The sequence below is a fragment of the Dermacentor silvarum genome, chromosome 5 (genome assembly GCF_013339745.2).
Source record: "Dermacentor silvarum isolate Dsil-2018 chromosome 5, BIME_Dsil_1.4, whole genome shotgun sequence".
Lineage (NCBI taxonomy): Eukaryota > Metazoa > Arthropoda > Arachnida > Ixodida > Ixodidae > Dermacentor > Dermacentor silvarum.
Genome location: NC_051158.1, coordinates 92,267,767 through 92,291,264, shown reverse-complemented (window position 1 = coordinate 92,291,264; position 23,498 = coordinate 92,267,767). Strand labels below are relative to the sequence as shown.

The window sequence follows — 23,498 nt, the reverse complement described above, 5'->3', positions numbered from 1 at the left end:
ATCAGTATGACAGTACAGAACATTTTAAGGACACATGTGAAAATCAATCATACTTATAATAAACAGATTTATCGCACAATTCAAAAAAGAAAAAGAAAAAAAGTTAAAGGCAAGTACAACTTTATACATGCATCTTATAAGCATTTGAAGCGAAAAAATGAAGTAAGAATGATACACAGCAGTAATCAAAAATCAAGCAAAAAGTTTGGTAAGCTAAACAATATTACGTAATCTGCAAACACTTGTAGCCCAGAACGAAAAAAGAAAAAAGGGTTTCGAAGGAATATACTTGATAGCCTAACTTTGGTTTTCTTCTTCTGCAAACAATAATTTTCTTATCACTTTTCTAAAAGTTTGCTTAGAGGTTCCAGAATTTAAAAGATCTGCGGCCAGAGGATAGTCGTTTAAGAGAAGAGGAATTTGCACGACGAGTTTTTGTTCACCATATTTGGTTCTACTGCGTGGTGTAACTACCAGACTATTTCTGAAGTTATATCCTACTGTTTTTACGTGGTAATTTTTTTTTTGGAAAGAGGATTTCTCTATCTGAAATTGCCGGAAAATTTCGAGGAATAGTTTATATGTGCAAAGTTTCGATGTTTGCAATATTTCATATTTGCTATAAATTGGTTTGGTGCTTTCCATACGTCCTAAGTTTCCTATTGCACGTAGTGCATGGTTTTGCAGTGTTTGAAGCGATGATAAATTATATTTAGTAGTGGTCGACCAAACTAAGAGACAATATGTTAATCGAGAATGTATGAGGGCATTGTAAATGTTGAGTTTCACGCTTGTCGGTAACAGATATCTCAACCTGTTTAGCGCACCTACTGCATGAGTAATACTATTTCTGAGAGAATCTACATGCGGCGTCCACGACATGTCTTCATGGAATATGACCCCCAGAAATTTGGCTGTATTTGCCTGTTCGATCTTTACTTTTTGGAATTGCAGCTTTAAATGCGAGTGAGTCATCGTTCCTTTTGATTTGAAAAGTAAATACTTAGTTTTACCTATGTTTAGCTGAAGCTTGTTTGCATTGAGCCACATATCCAATTGCTGTAACCAGATGTTAGCCTGTTCAAAAAGGTTTTGTATAGCCATTCCTGAGAAAAAGACGTTAGTGTCATCGGCATATAGCATAATATTAGAATGGCCTTGAACATTTACAATGTCATTAATATACAATAAAATTAGACGGGCCCTAAGACGGAGCCTTGCGGCACGCCGTATTTAATGGTGAGAACTTCCGAAGCTAACGCCATTTATTGTTGTGTATTGGGTTCTTCCGGTTAAATAGCTTTTTATTAAGGATAATGCAACACCACGAATTCCGTAAAGCGGTAGTTTTTCAAAAAGGACGTCATGTTGAACGCAGTCAAACGCCTTTCTAAAGTCAGGAAATATACCGAGAGTTAGTATTCGCTTTTCTATGTTGTCAAGGATTTCCTCTTGATCAGTTAGCATTCATTTTGGCACAACTGGTATGCCTTAAGCTGCCGTTGCGCCATAAAACCCCAACACACGCGCACACACAATCTCCGGAGTAATTTAGCAAGCAAACTTCCTCTGCAACTAGTATGTCGCCGAGTCAGTCCTATGTATTTATTGCGCCGAGTTCTCCCCTATAAACAAAAGTTGACGGCTATTGACAACTCGTGTAGCGCTATCCGACGCCATCCTACATGGTACTTTAGTATACGCAAGCAAAATAATGTAAAAAACATTAGCACAACCAGTGGTTGCAGTTCTATGTTCCTGCTCCTTGATTTTTCTGCAAAAAGCTGGGCTGGAGCACCTTCAGCGTCTACTTGTCTACAAATTAATCTCAAAGTTCTTGAATTCGCGTAAAAAGCGAGGTTTTCACTCGTCGCTGAAAATAAGTTTAAAGTCTGCCATCAATGTGAAGGTGAACTGACATCCTGCTGGCTAGTGGAGAGGAAGGCAGGGAGGCGAGGTTGGGGGACGCGCGAGCAAGCGATCAAACGAGCGGCAAAAGTCAGATTTTCCGAGCAGCGCAAGTACGCATCCGTATTCTGATGGATCGACCGCGGAGTTCCGTATGATCAAGTCCAAGTTGCCATTATCAGTTCTTTGGGCCGTACGCCTAGGCCGCGAAGAAATTCAGCGTATTTTTTATTCGTTTTTTTTTTTTTTTTTTGCACGAGACACCCATGACTCAGGGTACGCGAACGGGTGCGCTCGAACCACGCCTTCGGCAACGTCGGTAGTCGATTCACTCCATGGCGAACGCTTTCGTCCATATCTTGGCGGTGGCGATGAATTGCTCGCGGTTCGTTCGGTACTCGGCGGCCACCCTGTACTCGAGCGGGTCATCGGGGTTCGGGCTGCACATGAGAAAGCGAATGGAGGCCAGCACCTTGCCGATGGTCAGTGCCGGCGACCACCTGCACTTCAGCTGGTCAAGGCAGACCATGCCGCTGGTGCTGCTGATGTTGGGGTGGTAGATAGCGGTGAGGAAATTCACCTGCGAGTTTGTTTGAGATAGTGCATAGCTACATTGGTCACCAACGTCACACAGCATCAACGATCTCTGAATAGTACGCTGATGATGACTACATTCTACAAAGTCGTTCAAGACACCCGTCACTCTGAGATCCCAAGACGTTCGTCTACCCTGCGCGACTGTCGCGTCTGTTGTTAATGTTAGGCTTGCGCGCACGAGATACAAAGGCTTGCAGGACTGACGGACGGACGACACCTCAAGACGCGAGTTGAGAGCACGTGCGAGGACGCTGCTTATTGATTGGGTTAGGTCTAATTGCGCGCTCGTCAGTAAAGTACGCGGTGATATCCTTGGCCGTTTTCCTGCTCAGCTTTTGAGCGCAGTGCCGGCATAAGTGGACGCTATCACTCTTTGTGTGGTGGAATGGTCAGTCGCACATCTTCGATTCCTTGGTGTAACCACTTCGAGGAACTATAATCTCTGTACTTCGGCTAGCTGCGTTAATCCATGTTGTCACCGTCAACATATAATGTATGTCAGCCGCAGGACGCAGGCCTCCGTCACCGACGATACAAGTATGGAGACCAAGAAGGACATCGCATATAGTTGTAGCTGGAGCAAGTGTATGGTGATCTAGAATGCACGCCATGTTTTTGTTTTTGTTCTCTTTTTGCGCACTGCTGAGTATTAAGGAAGCGCAGTGAAAGGAGGTCAAAGAGATGTCAAAGAATAAATGGTGCCCGTTAATATGCCTGTAGATGTGAAACAAAAATATTGACCCATTCCACTCTGTCAAGGTGGATTGCTAGCGAAGCTGTTTAGCACACGACACAAAGGTTATGTTTAAGATCATTGCCGAGAGGCGGCGACGGGGAGGAGAAGAGAAGGAAGAAGAAGGGACAGCAGGAGCAGAATAAAAAAGATGGTGTGCTTGGTCTAGGGCTGGGGTCTTTATTACGCAACATTTCCTTTGGTTCTGAAATCCCCACGTCATCGCCCTTCCAAGCCTTCTAGCTTCCATGGCGTCCGTAGAGCGGCTGCGCAATAACCGTGGCGTCGTCAGGGCCAGCGTCACGAGAACTATTACGCTCCTGACCGACGAACTGCAGGCCTCCGTTCCCGATGCCTCCCAGTTGGACTTTCACAATAACTATCTTAATCAGAAGCACGCGGAGCGCGTCAAGCACATCTTCGACGTCACTGACGACGACGCTTACAAGGAAGAACTCGAAGCGGCTGCCGAATACGACCGGAAGGTGTTTTACGCTGTGTCCCGAGAGTGGTTCGTTCTTCGCGAGCTTGCGAAGCAAACGACAGCGACGAGTACCTCAAGTCCGGAGGCAACTCTACCGAATGCCGACTCCGGTACTGACCGCACCTCAGCAGGAAATGAGGTTAGTGACACTTCACCTCGCCTACCAACAGAGACAATAGCTCCCAGTCAAGGGGCCATTCCGCGTCATCGCACCTTGGTCCTGCCGAAACTGCAAATTCCTGCGTTTTCCGGCGCTCTTCGCGATTGGCAGTCCTTCTGAGATCACTTTAGTGCCACAGTCCATCTCAACACGGAGATTTTGCCCATAGAGAAATTTAGGTACCTATTATCATATTTGACTGGCACAGCCAAAAGAGCAATCGAGGGCATTCGACTTACTGAAGAAAATTTAGCATCGCTATCAAGATTTTGATACAGCGATTTGGTCGACGCGACTCACTCATCAACGAGCATGTTGACCGCCTATTCGCCTTGTCATCAGTCAAGTCCTCGGCAGAGGCCGAAAATTTTCATCTGCGCTACCACATAGTCCAGTTTCGGGTCTCCGCATTGACCGGTTTGGACGTCTGACCTGATCAATACGACGCAGTCCTCAACCGCGTGCTAATGAAGTGCCTGCCCGACGATCTAGCGATACTCTATCACCAGAAGTCAAAGAAAGCAACGCAGGACACGTCAGGTGACACGACTCCTCAGGAGACGCAGGCTACAGAAATGCTAAATTTTGTGCGCGTCCAGATTTAAATAAGAGAGGAGGGCAAACCAGGGCGCGGAGCGTGCGCATCCTCCCGTTTCCTGCCTGAAGATGACGTCCTACCTCCCCCTGTACCTATGGGACAACACCTGCCGACGGCGTCCACGCTTGCTACAGAATCTGTTGCAGTTACGGAAGACACGTGCGCCTTATGCAACAGTCATCCTCATACCATCGCGGAATGCAGCGTCCAACTTTCTGCAGATGAAAAACGGGCTTGTTTGCGCAGTGCTCGATGTTGCTACCGTTGCGGTAGACGCAATCACATGGCACGTCTTTCGGGCGGTCGCGCAACATCATGTGTAGCAAGTGCCATGGTCGCCATTTGACCAACCTCTGCGAGTTATTTAAGTCAGCTGCTTCAACCACAACAACCGTGACGACAGAGGACCAAGATGTACCCTGCCTTGTATCGCGTGGCGCCAGTCCATCTCCGGTCACATCTTTCCCAAATGCCTTAAGTGGAGTCAATGCGGTCCTGCTCAAGACCGGATGGGTGTGGATTGAGTGCGGATCACGAAGGCGTCTCGTGCGCATTCTTCTCTACAGCGGCAACCAGCGCACCTTTATTCGAGTGGATCTTTCGAAGGATCTCCAAGTGCCCGGTTATCGGAAACGAGGAGCTATCTCTTGTCACGTTCGGCCACTCGAAGCCCCGCCAAGTCATGCGCAGTCGTCGGGTAACTTTGACTCTACGAGGGCAACACAATGACATCGCGGTAACCATTGAGGCTCTGGAGGTACGTGAAGTGTGTACGGTCACATGCCCGCCGCTCAGCAGCACAGTCCTGCAGCTTCTGTGCGACAAAAAAAATAAGACGTTGCGGACAACTTTCACCCCGACACATGGCAGCCACATGAAATGAGCGTTTTACTTAGGTTCTGACGTGTACTGGAAGGTAGCCACTGGTAATAATGATCATTTGACCAGCGATCTGATAGCTGTGGAAACCAAGTTCGAATGGACTGTTCAGGAAACCGCGGAACTCAAAGTTGGTTCAATACCTACGAGTGCTCTGTTCCTGACTTGCAGCCCTACTTCTTTTCCTGACTGCGATCCTTCTGCGACGTGGCGTCTCGACGTCATTGGAATTAACCCATCGACAGCGGGAAATGCAAGACTCATCCAGAACTTGACATATTTGAAGAGAGCATCACCAAGTTTGATGGGTGCTACCAGGTACCGCTGATGATACAAGCTCCAGGGGTACCTTCAGGCAGCGATAATCGAAGGTTAGCCGAGTGCCGTCTGCAAGCCCAACTCAATAGGTTTCGACAACAGTCGGAACTCCTGAAGCAGTATGACACGACAATAAGAGCGTATTTTAACGAAGAGCACGCAGAGCGAGTGGAAGAGGAGCTACTGCCAAGGGAAAATGTGTGCTTATATGCCCCATCATGCAGTTGTACACCCAGATGCTGTCACGACAAAGCTTCGTGTTGTGTTTGACGCTTCCTAGCACGTGCTTGGTCATCCCTGCCTGAACGATGTTCTCTTCAAGGGTATAAAGCTCGACGTTGACATTGTGCAGCTATACTACTCGTCTTCCGATGTCACCCAATAGTCCTAATTGCGGACATCAAAAAGGCATACTTGCAGATGCTTATTCGTCCGGAAGACCGCGACGTGCTGCGATTCCTCTGAATTGACTGGTTGACCTCAGATGCTGATCCATCTCCACCTGTGGTTACATGGAGGATGACGCGGGTCCCATTCGGAGCCTTGCTAGCAGCCACCATCCGCCATCACCTTGCTTTTGTCGAGAGCGACATCCAGAGACTCTGGCTTTGCTGAAAAAGGCTTTTTACGTCGACGACCTCATCCTGGGACTTCCGAATTTAGAGAAGGGTGCAACAGTGTACAGTGAAACGCGCAAAATATTCTCTGAGGCAAGCATGGAACTTCGCAAGTGGGCCTCCAATCCAGATGCTTTGCGGAAACGCTTCCTGTGCGACAAGGTTGCTATTGAAGACGAAGCCGGAGAGAGTCCCGTAATCAAGGTCCTAGGCGTACACTCGGAACGTGAAGGTGACCAAATTATACTCACTGTACGCGAAGCTTCTGACTTCGCCGTGAACAAGCCTTCTGCCAAGCGCATGATGCTTCAGACACTAGCTAGGGTGTACGATACTTTGGGGTATCTAGCGCCATTTACAGCTCAGAGCAAAGCTGCCTCTTCAAGATCTGTGGAAGAGGAAATGTGCATGGGATGGATGCCCCTCCGCAGGAACAACAAACAAGCTAGAATAGGTTGGCGTACTGAATTGGCCAGCACAAACCCCTGTGGCATTGACCGTTACGACTTCCTGCCAGCAAATGTTGCGGCCTTTTCAATCGAGCCACACGTATTCTCCGACGCAAGCCCCGGAGCGTACGGCGCCTGTATCTACGTACGTGCATGCTCAACAAACGGCACCTACAACACACAGCTCCTGATAAGCAAGAGCCGTGTTGCACCACTACAACAGGTTTCGCTTCCGCGTCTGAAACTGTTAGCCTGCGTCATCGGCGCGAGGTTGTGTAAATACATCAAGACAGTGTCGTTGCTCAGCTCTGTGCCACTTCACTTTTGGATCGACTCACTCGTCGCCTTGCATTGGATTCGAAGTACACCGACAAAAAGAGAACTGTTCGTACGTCATCGAGTCTCCGAGGTTCATGGCCTCACATTGCCAACCAGTGGCATCATTGTGCTGGGAAAGACAACCCAGCTGACTTGATAACACCAGGAGTGTCATCCCGCTGTCTTTTTGCGTCAACTTATGGTGGCATGGTCTAACCTGGCTTCATGATCCGCAACAACCCATTCCTACTGAGTATACTGAATCAGCAGAACGAAAATGCCAGAAGGTACATCAGTGTGTCCTTCTGCAGCCTTTGTTTCGAACACTATAGTACTTGTTAACAGGTACAGTACCCTGAAGAACTGCTAAGAGTCACCAGTTGGGTCTACCGTTTTGCTGGAAACGCGTTTTCGAAGCAATCTCCGACTGCTGGACCATTAACCGCAGCAGAGCTTCACAAGGCAGAGCATTACTGGTTGCAAGACGTCCAAGAAGAGATGTTCTCCGAAGAAGTGCAAGCGCTGCGTACAGGGAAGGGGCTTCCATCCACAACTCCAGTTCTTCGACTACATCCTTTCCTGGACGCAAGTGGTTTACTTCGCTTGGATGGTCGTCTACAGCAGCTTGCAGCCTCCTTGGACGTCAGACACCCAGTCCTGTTACCAGCAAGGCACGCATTCAGCTCTTCCATTGTTTTAGCTGCGCATGAGTGCGTACTCCATGGCGGAGTCGAGGCCACGCTTTGTGAGCTTCGAGAGAGGTTTTGGATTGTAAAAGGAAGGCAGACCGTTAAAAGGGTGCTAAGCAGTTGTCTATCTTGCGAACGCCATAAGCCTGTCGCCGAGACAGCGCCGTTTGCTCCGTTGCCACAAGTTAGAATCACCGAAACAAGTCCGTTCTCTGTCGTTGGTTTGGATTACAGCGGGCCCCTCTACACGCGTGACACGGCTGCTACTAACAAAGGGGCATACATCCTGATCCTCTCACGTGCCGCCACTCGCGCCATACATTTAGAACTGACTACTAGTATGACAACGACCACCACACTTATGGCCTTGCGCCGTTTTGTCTCGCTGCGGGGAATCCCCGACACCATATACTCGGATAAGGCACTGTCTTTCCACTGCTGTGCGCGAGTGTTTAAGACAATTCTGCCGGCTCACCAAGAATGCTCTGCTGATGTCAAGATCAAATGTAAGTACATTGCAGATACAGCTCTCTGGTGGGGGAAGCTGGTGGGAGTGCCTTATCAGATGGACAATTAGGACGCTATGAGACGTTCACTAGGGCGCAGCAGTCTCAACGACGAGGCCCTCTCTACCGTTCTCTGCGAAGTAGAAGCGGTCATAAACAGCAGACCTCTTGCTTGTCTTGACAATAACCCGGATTAAGTGCAACCGCTGACTCGGTCGCACTTCTTGCTCGGAAGATGCTCCGTATGCTTTCCGCAAGAACCTAGCACTTCCGATGGAACGTCCTCGACAAGAGTGGAGCTGTTCCGCCGCGTGCGCCTTCGTGAGCGTCTCACAGCGGAGCTATGGATCCGATGGAAGCGGTCGTACCCGCTCTGACTTCCGTCCGCGCACAACAGCCCTGTTCGTGAACTACCTCGGTTACGCGAAGGTGACGTGGTGCTTGTGCATGACGACAGCGCACGTCCGCTACTATAGAAGCTGGGCAGAGTTCTATCATTGCACCCGGGAAAGACGGTATTGCGCGCGTTTGTACACTTCGACTAACTTCTGGACCGATGATCAAGCGACCCGTTCAGAATGTGTACGTTCTCGGAGCAAGCCACCAAGAACCAGCTGCCGAGTGATCAGCTTGGCCCCCTTGGTAATATGTTGAAGATCATTGCCGAGAGGCGGCGACGGGGAGAAGAGAAAGAAGGAACAGCAGGAGCAATAGAATAAAAAGATAGAGTGCTTGGTCTAGGGCTCGGATCTCTATTACGCAACAGGTGACACATAACTTCGAACAAAGGTACGAACTCATTTATTGTCTTGATCGGTGGCCATCATGACGAAAGGTACGCACAAACATTTATTGTCTTGACAATGGGACCGCCGGCCCGAGGTGCCGGAGGAAACTAGACACGCCTGACGTTTCGACGCACCGCCACCACGGGGAAAGCGGAAGTAAAGGGAACTAGATACGCAAGCGCTTGGAACGCCGACAAAGAGAGGGCGGTGCGAACGCATACATGGCCGACGGAGGTCGCACAGCGGCAAATCTTTGCGAAACCTTTACCTTCGTCTTTCTGGGATTTTACGTGCCAAAACCAGTTCTGATTAAGAGGCACGCCGTAGTGGAGGGCTCCGGATTAGTTTTGACCACCTGTGGTTCTTTAACGTGCACTACAACGCAAGCAAACGGGCGTTTTTGCATTTCGCCTCCATCGAAATGCGGCCGCCGTGGCCACAAGGCTATCCCGTGACCTCGTGCTCAGCAGCTATCTACCTGGGAGTCTATTGATCTTGAAAACTGGTACCTATTGATGACTAGTCTACTCAAAATGCATATCCAAGTGATGAGACGCATACGCTTTGGCATAGAATCAAACGTAGCAATTGCTACAAAGAAAGCCCCATACGGGTTCCTCGAAAGAAAAGCCTCGCAGTTGAAGAAAAATTCGCCCTGGTTGTCTCATTTGCACTTTAATTACTTCTCTCCACCTAGCGGATTTCCGCTTAAACCATTTCCTCAAACACTTGCCTTTGCTTCGAGTTGATGAATTCGACTTCGCCCTGCGATCTGCTAGCCGCCTGGTTAGCTCAGATGGTAGAGCGGCTGCCGCGGAAATATGGTGGACCCGGGTTCGTGTCCTGGACCAGGACGAATTTTTCTTCAACTGCGAGGCTTTTCTTTCGAGGAATCCGTATGGGTTTCCTTTGTAGCAACTGCTACGTTTGGGTGGATGCCTCATTTTCTCTTTAATCACTTCTCTCCACTCAGCGGGTTTCCATTGAACTATTTCCTCATAGAATCAAACAATTTTGCATCAAATTCGTGACCTGGGTTTTTGTTGACGCAGACCAAACAGCTACGCTGTAAAAAAGAGCGTCCTGCTAAACATAACAATGTATTTCGCTTTTACATTAGTAATAAAGCTAACAGAATAATATAGCTGGATGCATGGTAAGCACAAGGGTGTAAGAGTATTTTGTATTTTACTCTAATCGAATCAAAACAGTTTTGAAAGCCCTCAGTACTTTTAGAAATTGTTTTCTTTTTTATAGTCAAGCTCTTTATGGCTCCGCTTCCATGCATTTTCGTTCTGCGTCAACAAAAACTCGGGTCCCGAATATGATGCAAAATCGTTTGATTCTATGAAAAATGTTACACGTCTCATCACTTGGATATGCATTTTGAGTATATTAGTTATCAATATGTACCATTTTCGAGATAGTAGACTCTCAAGTAGATAATAAAGGCTTCTCAAAGATTTCCCGCTGTGCGACGGGTGTCGGCCATGTCTACGTTCGCAGCGCCCTCTCTTTGTCAGTGTTCCGAGCGCTTAGGTATCTGGTTTCCTTTCCTTCCAGTCACCCCTGGTTGCAGGTGCGTTTAAACGTCGCGCGTGGGCGGTCCCGTCGGAACGTCATGCGTGTCCACTTTCCTCCGGCTCTCCTGGGGCAGCGGTATAGTCGTCCACGTGGATGTATATAAAAAAGCCAGAAAGACAAGTTGCTGCTCTCCATATTGAATTTCCCTTCTCTTCAGTCGACGAAATGGGTAGGCCACTTATAGTCCGGACTCCCGAAGAGCAACGCGCCTACGAAGAGCAACGGCGGGAACGGCAGCGAGAATGTCAGCGGCGGCGGCTGGCGGCAAGCTCCACCGATGAAGATCGTGCTCAAAACGCCAAGCGCATGCGGGACGCAATGCAAGACGACCAACGTCGCGAAGCGCTCAACGCGCCGAAAAGACGAAGGTACCATGCTGATAAATTATAAGTCGTGTGCTAAATAGCGAACGTTGGTCCTCCACCTTCACAGAGTGGAATGACTCATGTTTTTTTTTTTTGCTTTTTTTTGCTTTAAAGTCAAGCGTTGGGTATGTCGCAGAGTGCCATATGGTCGTGAACAGCCTAAGACAGCTAAAGTGAAGCTAACTTTACCCGTTACGAGCGGAAAGCCGTAGGTTAGTGTTTGAAAAATGGATGCACCATGATGTCATAAGTTAGAGTCCTGTTTGGCTTAATCCTAACTTGGACAAACCGTGTAAACACGACAAAGCGCAGTTTTCTTTACGAAAGCCTCAGTGATTATAGACTATTTCTTTTTTACTTGAAACATATTTTAGTTGGCTCAGCAAATGGTGTAGCTTGCTAAAACCTCATCTAACAAAACATGTTATACTATCGTCGCTTGTTTATTTGCAACCGTACAATCCACGTTCCTTTACTTGGATATCGTTGTGTAAAGGAAAGGAGGAGCCACCACTCGATCACGCAAGGGTCACGTGCACAGATGTCGCTGTCGTCGCACTGCGCTTGACGCAATAGGAGCTAAATTTAGCCTCTCGCTCGCAGTTCAGAGTGACATAGCTCGCCAGTATACGTTTGTCGATCCGAGCGGGAACGGTCGCGTTTTAGAAAGCTCAGACATAGTAGGGCGTAATTCATTAAACTCAAACCAGCGCTGACCAGGTGTTATTAGGCAAGCAAGTGTACATTTTTTAGAGAAATTTGACAGTTCTTTGCCTGTGGCGTTCCCGCATTCGACAAGCAGAGTTCCCGAAACAGCTTGGAAAAAAAAACCCCGAGGGGCAAAACAGAGGGAATCGCGCCCACCACCTTTGACTACGGCAGGCCTACTAAGAATAGGGAGCGCGTATGAGTGCAAGATTAGGCGGTACAACCCTCAGTAGCTATATGATAAGTTAAGCCTGTGAGCTTTGTAATGTGTGCATAAATGTCACTTGCGTATTTGTTTACGTCATTTATGTACCCTAGTGCCCATACACCATCAGCAGCGCGTATGTGCAAGACGTTTCACGTTGCCCACTGCGGCTGCATCTCCCATACAGCGTAGCCAATGTTTTTAAATGTGGTTTTGAAGAAGCCTAGAAAGTCAACCGTTGCTGTCTTTTTGCTTTTTTATGTAGGGACTAGGAAGCGGCTTCGGAAGAGGAGACCGCCTGACAGACTGTCCCCACAAATCGACATGTTTTGGCGACACTTTGATCGCAAGAACTTTATAATTTGCACTCGCGTCACAGTTTGCTTGCATCTATAACCCACACAGCTAACGTAGGTTTTTTTTCACGCTATTTGACCAGAAATACATTAAAATTGACGTAATATTATTTTATGTATTTCTTTGTATAGTCCTATTACGCGTCTTGAGTACTCATGCAAATTGTATATGTTCGTAAATAAAGCTCCCTTAAATGTGTGCTTACTGACCAGGCACGTGCTTTACCATCCGAGTTTTCGTGCAATGCCTCTTTTGGGAGCTCATTAATTTGGGTGCTCATTTTTCACAGCACATGCGTCGCGATTTTTGCCGAAATCAAAATTTACGAAAGGCTTCGATCTTTTTAGACACGGTAGATATTAGACAGGTTACAGGCAACAACACGTTGCAGAGCTGTTTCTTGGGCAACAACTTGTACGCAACATTATCTGTAACGCTATTTGTTCTTTTCCTTCTGCGAGGCACGCAAGCGCAAATAGTAAACTATAGTAGAGCAAGTGTTTATTTTACTGGAATTGAAAGAATGGAGTGGGCCAACTCGGCGCCTCCAGGAGTGGGGATGGACCAACACTCACCATTCCGAGCGGTTAAACTTAAAGAGTGAAAGTACAAAGAACCTCCCCTCTCCGAAATGGAATGGCAATGGAATGCGGGGCCCCGCTTCGCGACTCTGGTACAAATGGTTGTTTTTGTTTTTCCCCTTAACCACTAAACGATGGAATTCTTTGTCCGGAGCGGTTGGTTCATCGTCACTGACCGATTTTTTGGCTGCAATCAAGCTGTGATGTTATCCCCAGTCCTTCAATAGCCCCAACGGGGGCTGCAGTGCGTAAAAATAAATCATAAAGAAGTTTGGCAGGTGTTAAATTTTTGTAACACAAGAAAGGGAAAGCCTGCCGCACATTTGCTAATAGATGAAGTTACACAATCGAGGTTATACTTCTTTGTAAGACACATTGGTAATGCATGAAGTTATACAATCGGGGCTAGACTTCTTGCAACACATAACGGGCCCAATGGGAAGTGCACGTGTGGCACTAAGGCGACCTCCTAAACGCCACATGTGAACGCTTAATGTAGCGCCTAAAGTGCAGCATGTTAGTGCACACGCTAGGCCACACCTTCAGTCATCGAGATGGCTGCGACGTGACGTGTGAGCCACGCACGGACTAATCGCACCTTTAGTTAGCGTGAACCATGGAGCAGCCGTGGCTTCAGGGATGCGTGCTCGTCTCGCCCCCTCGGAGGTCCGGGTTCGATTCCCACCCATAAGACCGAAGTGTACCACGTTTTCTTTTCAAAGCCACTCATTTACTTTGTTCACAGAAACTTCCCTGAGAAATGTGACGTCAATCCAGACATTTTTGCAGCGTCGGCCATTTTTCGTGCGGCCCAGTTTCGCCAAGGTCACCGCCAACATAGAGATCTAAGGCTTTTTCGCCTTAATAACTGAATTGTCGTCACCAAACGGGTGTCAATTTTCGCAAAAGCTGACGGCATCAGTGTACTTACTGATGTACTTACTAAAATATTAAGTAAATCTATAGGCTGAAAAATATGGCTTCTGTAACAACAAATTCGTCATTCGTAGAGAGAGCAGAGTGTGCTTAAGCGAGAAACTTTGGAAAATGTAAAATTGGAAACGGGCGGTTCAAACGCAGAAACAGCCGCCGGACCTTCGGGTAGAGTTTCCAAAGTAAACGTTGATTCATTGAACGAGAACAAAGGGAACCGAGGGGTCTGATTTTTATTAATTCATATCATAGGAAGGCAACAAACAACAACACCAAGGACAACATAGGGATACGCTTGTTTCGTCCATTTTAATTTACATTATTTTATAATTTCTTTAATTCACTCAGTAAGTACAAGTAATTTCCCCTATGTAGCCCTCGGTGTCGTTGTTTGTTAGCTACTTATGACAGTAACTCATTGACACACAAAAAGCGATGATAAACTTTTTGACGAATGATTTTATCGATCTGGCTTGACTTAATGTGATCAATTATGTGATCTATTATATGCATTGTTATATTTACTCAGTATGTGATCTATCCCGATGTTACTTTGGAAAATGATTAGAGGCAAGAACCCAAAAGAGGGCCAAGGGGGATTAGCAAAAACTATGGTGGGGCAAAGGTTTCAAGCGTCCCGACACGCACCACGGGAGCTTCGAACGGGTAGTCCCTGGGCAGCTGGATGCGCAGCTTGAACAGCCCTCCCTCGTACGGGCTGCCCTGTGGTCCCGCGATGGTGGCCTGCCAGCGGTACGGGTTTGTGGGGTAGACCAGGCCCGCGGTGCACTGGTCCGGAGGATGGACCCGAATATCGTCCAGTTCCCTCGCGATGCGCTTGACGCCGGCACTCTTGTTGTCCGGGCAGGCGCAGACAGGTTCCTCGTCCATGCTGGTGAGGGGGAAAAAAGAATGGATCAATTTACGAAGAACGAGCACAAAAACCGGCGCGAAGACAAAGGATAAAACAGGCCGTGACAAGAGCCCCGAATTTAGGAAAATTTCCGAGCATTCGCCTTAGTATTAACTATAGCTTGCATTGTCCATGGTTTATGGCTGGTAACATGGTAACATGGTAACATGTTACCATGTTAACATGGCTTACATGGTTGGGGTGTTGCTACGGTGCCCTCCCCAACACCCCAACGACCTCCGCTTCGTGTCGGCGCCCGGCACCGCACGTCCGCCACGGCACCGGGGCACAAACAGATCCGAGGCGCCGCCGTGGCTCACGTTCTCCCGTGCGACGGCGCCACAGTCCGAGGGCCCAGCTGCCCTGGAAAATGAATTGCGCCGACCGGTCGGCGAACGATACAGGCGTTGCACCTGAGCGGTGCGGTGAGCTTCAATCGTCGAATGTTTTGTGCACTCCCAGGCGGAGAAGACGCGCTGTGGACGCGTTGCGGGGAAGGTGGAGGGCAGTCTTGTATGCCCGGCCAATGAGGACGTCGACCTTGTCGCGTTCCGACTTGAGAAGACGAGTGTAAGGAAGGCCGTGCGTGAGACGAGAAACAACGAAAACGTCGACTAGGCGGAGGAGATCGTGTTCGCGCATGCCCGTGCGCCGCTCTCGGACACAAGTGAGCATGCGCGCGGTTTGCTGAACCGAAAGCGAGAGCAGGTCGATGGTGTGACCGTTATGGCGGTTGGACTGCAGTATCAGCCCGAGCACCCGGATATGTGAGACGACGGGAACGGGAGTGGAATTGGCGTGAATCGTGATGGTGGGGTGAGGGGTCTTGTGGCGACGCCGGTCGGGGGGCCACATGCACGTGACTCATGACGACGTAAGTTGCGCGTTGCAACTGCTCGATGTGTCCGTCGGAGCCAGACGTGCCCCAAAGAGTGATGTCGTCCGCGTACAGGTTGTGTTTGAGATCGGGGATATGGTCGAGTTTGTAGGGAAGTGAGCGAAGGGCGAGATTGAAAAGAAAAGACTACAAGACGGCGCCCTGAGGGGTGCCACGAGATCCAAGCGCATACGTGAGATACGAGAGATCTCCTACGATGATTTCGGCCGTACGGGCGGTGAGGAAGGAGCGAATGTACTGGTAGCTGCGAACGCCGGGGTTGATGGCTGTGAGTTCGGTAAGGATAGCCAAATGGGAGACGTGGTCGAACGCCTTGTGAAAGTCGAGGCTAAGGAGAGCCTTAGTGTCTGAGAAGGTGGGTGGGTCGAGGAGGGCATGGTGGAGTTGCAAGAGGACGTCTTGCGTCGAGAGGTGGGGGCGGAAACCAATCATGGTGTGAGGAAGGAGGTGATGATCGTCCGCATACGTTCGCAAGCGAGCTAGGACGACGTGTTCCATGAGCTTACCGGCGCACGAAGTTAGGGAGATGGGCCGGAGATTCTCGATTGTGAGTTTCTTGCCCGGCTTGGGGATGAAAGCCACGTGAGCGTGTTTCCACGACTTGGGGAGGTTGCCGGAGTGCCAGCACTCATTGAGAAACGAAGTGAGGGCAACGACCGAAGGGGCGTCAAGATTTCGGAGAAGTTTCTTGGGGATGCGATCTGGACCGGGGGCGGAGATGGTGCGGAGCTTGTGCAGCCCCGCGTAGATTTCCGCTTCCGTGATACCGGTGTCCAGTTCGGGGTTGGGGGCCCCGGAGTAGGACGCGAGAGGGGGAGAAGAGGTGCCCGGGGGCGGCAGCTGGAGGTACTTGGTGGCCAGATCCGCTATCAGTGACGGAGTGTCGCCGGGGCAGGCCCGGGCCACACGTTGTATTTGTTGCCTGGCGACCGACTAGGCGGAAGCAGAGTCTAGGAGGGGGCGGAGAAGATGCCACTATTGTTTGCAACCCAAATGACCGGAGAGCCCCGAGCAGAGCTGATCCCACTGTTGGCAGGCGAGCATGGTGGTGTATGTGGTGTCATGCTCGATGTCGCTATCGAGGTATGCGATGCGGCGGCGCAGGCGACGGTTGTGGCGTTGTTTATGCGAACGTTTAACGAGGCCCGTTGCTAGCGGGCCACTGGTAGGCGAGGCGGAAGTCAATATGCCTTTTGCATTGCGCTGTGGCACCACCTTAGCGGGCTCCGAGAGAAACAATATTTACGGCGTCGGGGCCCCGCGGGACGCAGAGGCACGCTGCAAGAAGCGAGCTGAAATGGGTTTGTGCATTTGTCAGTCGTTGTAATTTTCGTTTTGTGTGAGTGGCCGCTTGTTGGACAGGATGCCTAGGCCAGCAATGACTCTGGTGCGACTTACAACCGCAAGTCGTCGAAATATGATGACGAGATTTCGTGCAGCTACGTCGACAAAACCAGTCACCGTGCGATGTGCCTCTGAACGAATACGTCGCACCGTAACGCGATTGACACACCGCCTACGCTTGTATTCCTGTTATTCATATTTATTCGTACCGAATATGAGTCCAAACATGCTTCGGAAGTTGAAATGCATGAACGTGAGCACTCGCCAGCAGCCCACATCAAGTTTAAGCTGGGGTCGATTCCGCTCAGCGGAGTTTAGCCGTATCGTATATAGCAGCAGAGTTCATGCATTTGCCACTGTTAGACCTGCACTGAACGTACGCTAATAGGATGATAAAAGCTGCTTTTATAGCTGAGTCTTGACCACAGTGGCCATAGCTCTTTGAAGGGGCGACACTGCGCCCAGAGTATGTATGCAACGCAAGAACGGCGCATTTGTTTACATCGGCACGCGTACGGCCACCGCTCACTGTTCGCTTCAAGTACAGTAGAAACCGTGCACCGCCCACACGAAATAATGAGTAAATGATTCAAAGCATATATGAACACTTCTCATGCACATATCAGAAGCGATCACACTGAGACGAGAAGGCGTGAACGTCCCGGGCACATCGAAAACGGCGACAACGACCACCTAGCCGCACTGGCACGCGAAAATGCCGATGCCCGCCGTACTCGCGTGGCAACGAGCGGTGTTGTTGCTTGCGATGCAGTATCGAACGGGCCGTCACTTGTTGCCTGTTTAGCACAAGAGGCAAACTGTGCTTTTGGTAACTACTAAGGCATCACAAAAATACACTATCCGTAGTTGCACTTCGTTCATGGAAGCGCCGGCAACTGCGACCGACAACCTTCGTTGAAGGACGGTGCCTGTACCGCGGTATTAGCACTGCGCCGTGTCACCGCTTCCCACTCTGTGTGTGCATCGTACTATGCTAAGAGTGGTTCACTTCAAGTCGGTAAAGTCAGTACCAAACTATATAAGCAGTTCCCTTCGTCGTACTTGCATATCCTATATTTCAGGACCGCCGGTAGCGGACGAACTCGTAGGCTGTGTAAGGCGTAATGAAGCTGCCTGAACGAGATCGACACCGCCTCAAACTTGACGTGAATGGCTGTAAAGGGCTGTAAATCATGCATATCAGCGTCGGAGGCACGTTTCGACTCAATGTAATCGCCAAGAAATACATACACGAGCGCATTTGCGGCGATATTCACGTTGTCGGTGCGATGTTCTCACTCAGCGGCCGCTCGCACGGCGATCAGCACACGGGTTTTGTTGGCGTTGTCGGCACGAAAGCTTATCACACTACGATCACTCGCTGTCGTCGGTCGCGTCGTCGGTCGCTTCTTCGTCATATATTTCTATGACAATATAGGTCTCCCGGCAGGCATTGCCAAATCCTGACTGGGAGCTTACCACTGTCGTTGAAAAGAAAAGTATACAATCATTGCATTCTACCGGTGCTAACATATGGGGCAGAAACTTGGAGGTTAACAAAGAAGCTCGAGAACAAGTTAAGGACCGCACAAAGAGCAATGGAACGAAAAATCTTAGGAGTAACGCTAAGAGACAGGAAGAGAGCGGTGTGGATCAGAGAACAAACGGGGATAAACAATATTCTAGTTGACATTAAGCGGGAGAAATGGAGCTGGGCAGGCCATGTAATGCGTAGGATGGATAACCGATGGACCATTGGGGTTACAGAATGGATACCAAGAGAAGGGAAGCGCAGTCGAGGACGGCAGAAAACCAGGTGGGTTGATGAAGTTAGGAAATTCGCAGGCGCAAGTTGGAATATGCTAGGGCAATACAGGTGTTAGTATCACAGGTGTTAGTATCACAACTACAGCCGGCCGAGCGTTGGCACCGGCGTGAGGTCGACTTCTGACCGACATCGGTGTCGTGCCGGCATATACTGTGATGTACCGGACGTTAACCGAATATCGCTGTGAACAGATGAAGGTTCTACCGAAACACAGCGCAAATACCGCGTCGTCGACCGGCACAGCGCCGACAATAAATAGTTCGCGTGCTCGACGGCTATGCTGCACACGCGTACGTCGTTAACTGCACGAACCACCCACGCCGCTATAGGGTACAGTGCATGCGCACTCGGGATAGGGTGCCTCGCATCGAGGCACCCTAACTCGGGACATGCAAAAGGCGGATTGCCGGATGCTCCTTCGTAGTGGGGATCTAGACGGTGACCCCGTCGAGGTCCACCAGCAGCTGGTCGCTCCGTGTCGAAAGGCCCTCGATGTCGGGGGCGGCAGAGTGCAGCCGGCGTGCTCGGAACGCGTCCCAATCCGTATATAGCGGGTCGTGTGCGGGCGCGGCTTGCACGGGGAGGTGCGGACTTGTATGGCAAGGACGTAGTGGTCGCTTCCCAGGGACTGATGCGTATTGGACCAGCAGGCGTCGTGCACGTAACGGCAGTCTTCACTTAAACTTTGGCACGTTCAACGGTACCGCTACAGGCTCAGTAGCGGCGGTTTGCACGGTGCATCGCGCGGAGACGATGCAGAGGTTGTGGAGCGCTAAGAAAACTGTCCCACAGGAGCCGGAAACATCTCGCGCCGGGCGCAGCAGCTTCTCGATTTCTAGTTCTGCTTGGTTGTTATGATTCTACAATGTCAAGAAAGGTTCCTCGAAACTTTTATCGTTCATCGTAAAATTATTGACACCGATAAACCTTTCTAAATTAACCCTAAATGGACACTAAAAAGCGCTTTAGTCACTTTCAACTGATAAAGCATTCTAAATACTATATATTTGCGGTAGTAGGTTAATTATCACAAATAACCGAAAGGCGATATTCTCATTTTTTTATTTGCGTGTAAACGTCGCTCATCAGTGTGGCATCACTACTTACAAAAATAAATGTTCGTATTTATTTATTTATTTATTTATTTATTTATTTATTTATTTATTTATTTATTTATTTATTTATTTATTTATTTATTTATTTATTTATTTAGTTACCTCACAGGCTCCCGAATGAGTATTGCGTGAAGGGAGGATACAGGGAATTAGCAAAAAGAAAAGAATACAAATAAACTATACATTGTTAACGGGTAAACATGAAAGAACAAATATCTAACAATATAAATAACTTAAGTCTCGTTATAGCGAAACAGTTTATAACGAAATAATGAATATAATGAAATAATCTTAATTCCCCTTGAAAATCCTCATTGAAACCCACGTGTTTAAAATTTTTTAACGAAAAATTTTTATACTGATCAAGGAATATAACGAAAAATTTTCGTTCCAAAATGACAATTAACCGCCCGCTTTGCACACAAAATGCTGATTTATTAAAATGCGCGGCGCTTTACGGGCCTCTTAATGTGCCAGTTTAAATCTCCCGCGGCTGCGCTGGACCGGTAACGCCCCAAACCAAGCCAAGCTGACCAAGCTAACCAAGCCAAGCTGACCAAGCTGGTCAAGCCAAGCTTGCCAAGCCTAACTTCTGTTAGCGTGCTGTGCGCACTCGTTTGCTTTGTTTCGGAAGCGGGCGTAGGTCGGTAAGGTAGTTTGCTTTTTACGCCGTGTTGCCGGTTACACGACAGGAAAATGACTGACGGTAGCAGCTGCTCGAAACGAAAACGGAAAGTTGTCGCTCTGGATCAAAAGGCAGCCATAATTAGAGCTGTTGCATCAGGGACGAAGAAAACGCAAGTGGCCAAGGACTTCGGCATCGCGCCGAGCACACTTTCTACAATTCTCAGCAGCAAGGAACTCATCACTGGAAGTCATTACCTGTAGTGAGTGCACCCTCGCATACAATATTTAGCTACATAATAATTAGTCAGTGGCTATAACGAACTAATGGTTATAACGAAAAAAATTCAGCGCTTGTTCGACTTCGTTATAACGAGTTTTAGGTGTAACGCGATCAATGAAACAAAACGACTGTGTGAAATAGCAAAAAAAAAAGGAGTACCAAGAAATTGTACAAATGGCAGCTGGTGAAGATGAAAGAACAAGTCTCAAACAATGTTTAACGCAGTACAAAACAAACAAACAACAACAAAAAATATACAACTTCGCTAAACGTAATTACTTAGGTGCGCTATTTCTGCCTTTTTCTCGGTAAAGTTGTCGAAGCATGCGAAGTGCAGTCTTTGGCTCCGTTAGATCAAAATGGTCTCCATCTTTGACGATAACAAATTAACTAGGCCCGAGCAGAAAATCCACGAATTCACGGCGAGCTGGCGCGGCAACCTCAACGCGGCATCGGCAACTCATCTTTCCGTTTAGCGTCCCTTCTGGCTTAAGCCTCTCCTCGCGCTAAGAGTCACCTTTCTTTTCGTATCTTAAAATGGCAGTTAACTAATGCAGATCAAAACACACTCCGCTTGATAGCGCACCTTTACCATTTATTTCTCTTTACTCCGGTCCTTGCTTGGTCGCGTTGTCAGGCATAACGAATTTTTACCAATACGCCCAATTTCCTACACCCTTCAGCGCAGACTAAACTCACTTCAAGGACTACACGCTTCAGCGCCGCCCACATGAAATGCAAAAGGCAAGCAGCTAGGGATTGCTGAAATCGCTGACCACAAAATAAGCATTCCTCTGAACGCGCACCAGTCCATCCGCTATCGCGCAGCAAATTGGCCACACCACCTGCTGTACTCGTGGATTTGTTCCAAGCGCCGCGCCATGTCCCGCTGCGTCAGGTCGCCGATCAGCGACTATGTCGAGCGGAGACCGGTCACGTAACCTTCTAGGCGACGGCCCGGAGCACGGTCAGTCAGCAGGACTCGTCGCCACCGCCCGCTGCCCCCTTGCGCTGCTTGCGCCGCAAATGATGATGATGATGATCCCATGCAGTGACACGTGCCCACAATGAGGCGGGGGACAAGAAGCGGGCGGTATAATAACAAGACAACAGGCAGCAAGGGGACGATAGCAGTAACAGTAATAATGAATGCGATGAAGCTTAGAAATTATTGACAACACTTTATATAGCTTACATTACATGAATTACACTATTTGTGGCACACGCACGGTAGCGGATCGGCCAACTGGCTCGCAGTGCGTTGTGACAAAAAAAATGAAGGTATGCAAAATATTGCAGTGATAGAAATTTTAGTTAAACTTATTATACGTAAAAAAATGGGCTAACAATAAGAGGTCCGGCTTTCCTGAGGGAAGATAATAAAAACGAGGTTTCCTGAAATCGGGAACCAGACCCTTTCTTTCGCAAATCCCCGCGCAGGTGTGAAGTTCTGTGGCGGCAGCTGCATGCACTCGCACCTCTCCCTCCCCTTACCTCCTCCACCGCATTCATCCCTCCATTTACGTTTCTCCCTGTTGTAAATTCTGCGTCTCTCCCAAAGCAGACTTAAACCACATCATGTGGGGGTGCCTTTCCCCTTTCCTCAAACAATCGCACAATTAATATCTAGTGAGGAGAAGTGGGAGGCTGCCTTGCGCAGCTCGAGGCCATCCTGGAGTGGGTTGACATGGTAGATGGTACTTCAAATAGTTCCTCCTCCCACCGTCTATCCCATGGCCCCCTTCCCTCTCAAGAGCGATAAATAAAATTTTCATTCATCCGTTCCCTTTCTTTTTTCGCCCCTTCACGTGTTCATTGACGTCATAATCAGCAGCAGCGCACTAATTTATGTCCGCTGCAGGACGAAGGCGTCTCCCAGTGACGTCCAAGACTCCAACCACCGCTGTCATTTGTTTTAATAGTATCACTTATTTTTATAATGTAGTAAGTAGTTGCTCTCATCTTCTGATGCTGAAAATAGTAAAGAAGGGACTCTTCCTGCGGGCATGCACAGTAATCGTAAAACCTTGAAGTTGACCGCTGAACAGTCACCAGCAGGGGTGAACAGAAAAGAGCGGGGGGCTAAGGCGAGAGAGAAAGAAAATACGAAGGTAGAAGGCAGAAAGGTAGCACTCCACACGCCACCTCGACTCCAGAACGTGCTGGGCAGTGCCACAGCTCGACTGAGGTTGTCAGTGCACTTCCAACTAATTCATCTCGTCATTTCCTGGTATCAAAGATCGTACGTAGCCAGATGCTTTCAGCGTTTATCTTGACACACGGGAATAGAACATATGTAACGAAATCGTACGATTTTTTTTACAACTTCAGCCGGAATCTATTCAGCCCCTATTAGTGACCTAGGCGCTCTTTTTCGGGCGGTGCATAAACACAATGCAACGGCCAAGTACCATGCTCAAACAGCGGGGTACTTTCAGCGCTGGTTTTTAAAGTGAAGCTTTTTTGGGGGGGAACCCCCTCCCGGGCCTTGCTGACCATGGCGCTTGCTGTCTCGTCAAATATCTCACAAACAGGACAGCACTCAAACAACGAATCGGCTTATGTGTGGCCTCATCTGTGCTACATTCCCCTACAATTATGTGTGGTGACCGATTCTGTTCTCCACGAAATTACGAAAGGAAACAACACAAGAGGTATGAATATCCTCACTGCAGCAACTATTAATGTTCGAGCACGTAATTCCTCAATTATTCAT

The 23,498-nt window shown here is 48.7% G+C and overlaps 2 protein-coding genes across 2 annotated transcripts in view; one reads left to right on the top strand and one right to left on the bottom strand.

Moving 5' to 3' along the window:
- LOC119454234 (ubiquitin-conjugating enzyme E2 D2) overlaps positions 1-23,498 on the top strand; it is a 65,256-nt gene that overhangs the window by 14,191 nt on the left and 27,567 nt on the right. The gene's annotated exons all lie outside the window — the stretch shown is intronic.
- Positions 1,812-21,826, bottom strand: LOC125945896 (ubiquitin-conjugating enzyme E2 D2B-like). Its single transcript, XM_049668285.1, has 3 exons — positions 21,628-21,826; positions 14,426-14,669; positions 1,812-2,488 (listed from the first exon to the last, which is right to left on the bottom strand). The coding sequence occupies exons 1-3, from the start codon at positions 21,663-21,665 to the stop codon at positions 2,237-2,239; spliced, it is 534 nt and encodes a 177-aa protein (XP_049524242.1). The 5' UTR covers positions 21,666-21,826; the 3' UTR covers positions 1,812-2,236.

Coding starts and splice junctions, on each gene's coding strand:
- LOC125945896 (XM_049668285.1), bottom strand. CDS start 21,665: ATGGCGCGGCGCTTGGAACAAATCCACGAGTACAGCAG. Junction 14,670..21,627: donor CAAATCCACGAGTACAGCAG/GTGGTGTGGCCA, acceptor CCCCCTCACCAG/CATGGACGAGGAACCTGTCT. Junction 2,489..14,425: donor ACCCGTTCGAAGCTCCCGTG/GTGCGTGTCGGG, acceptor ACAAACTCGCAG/GTGAATTTCCTCACCGCTAT.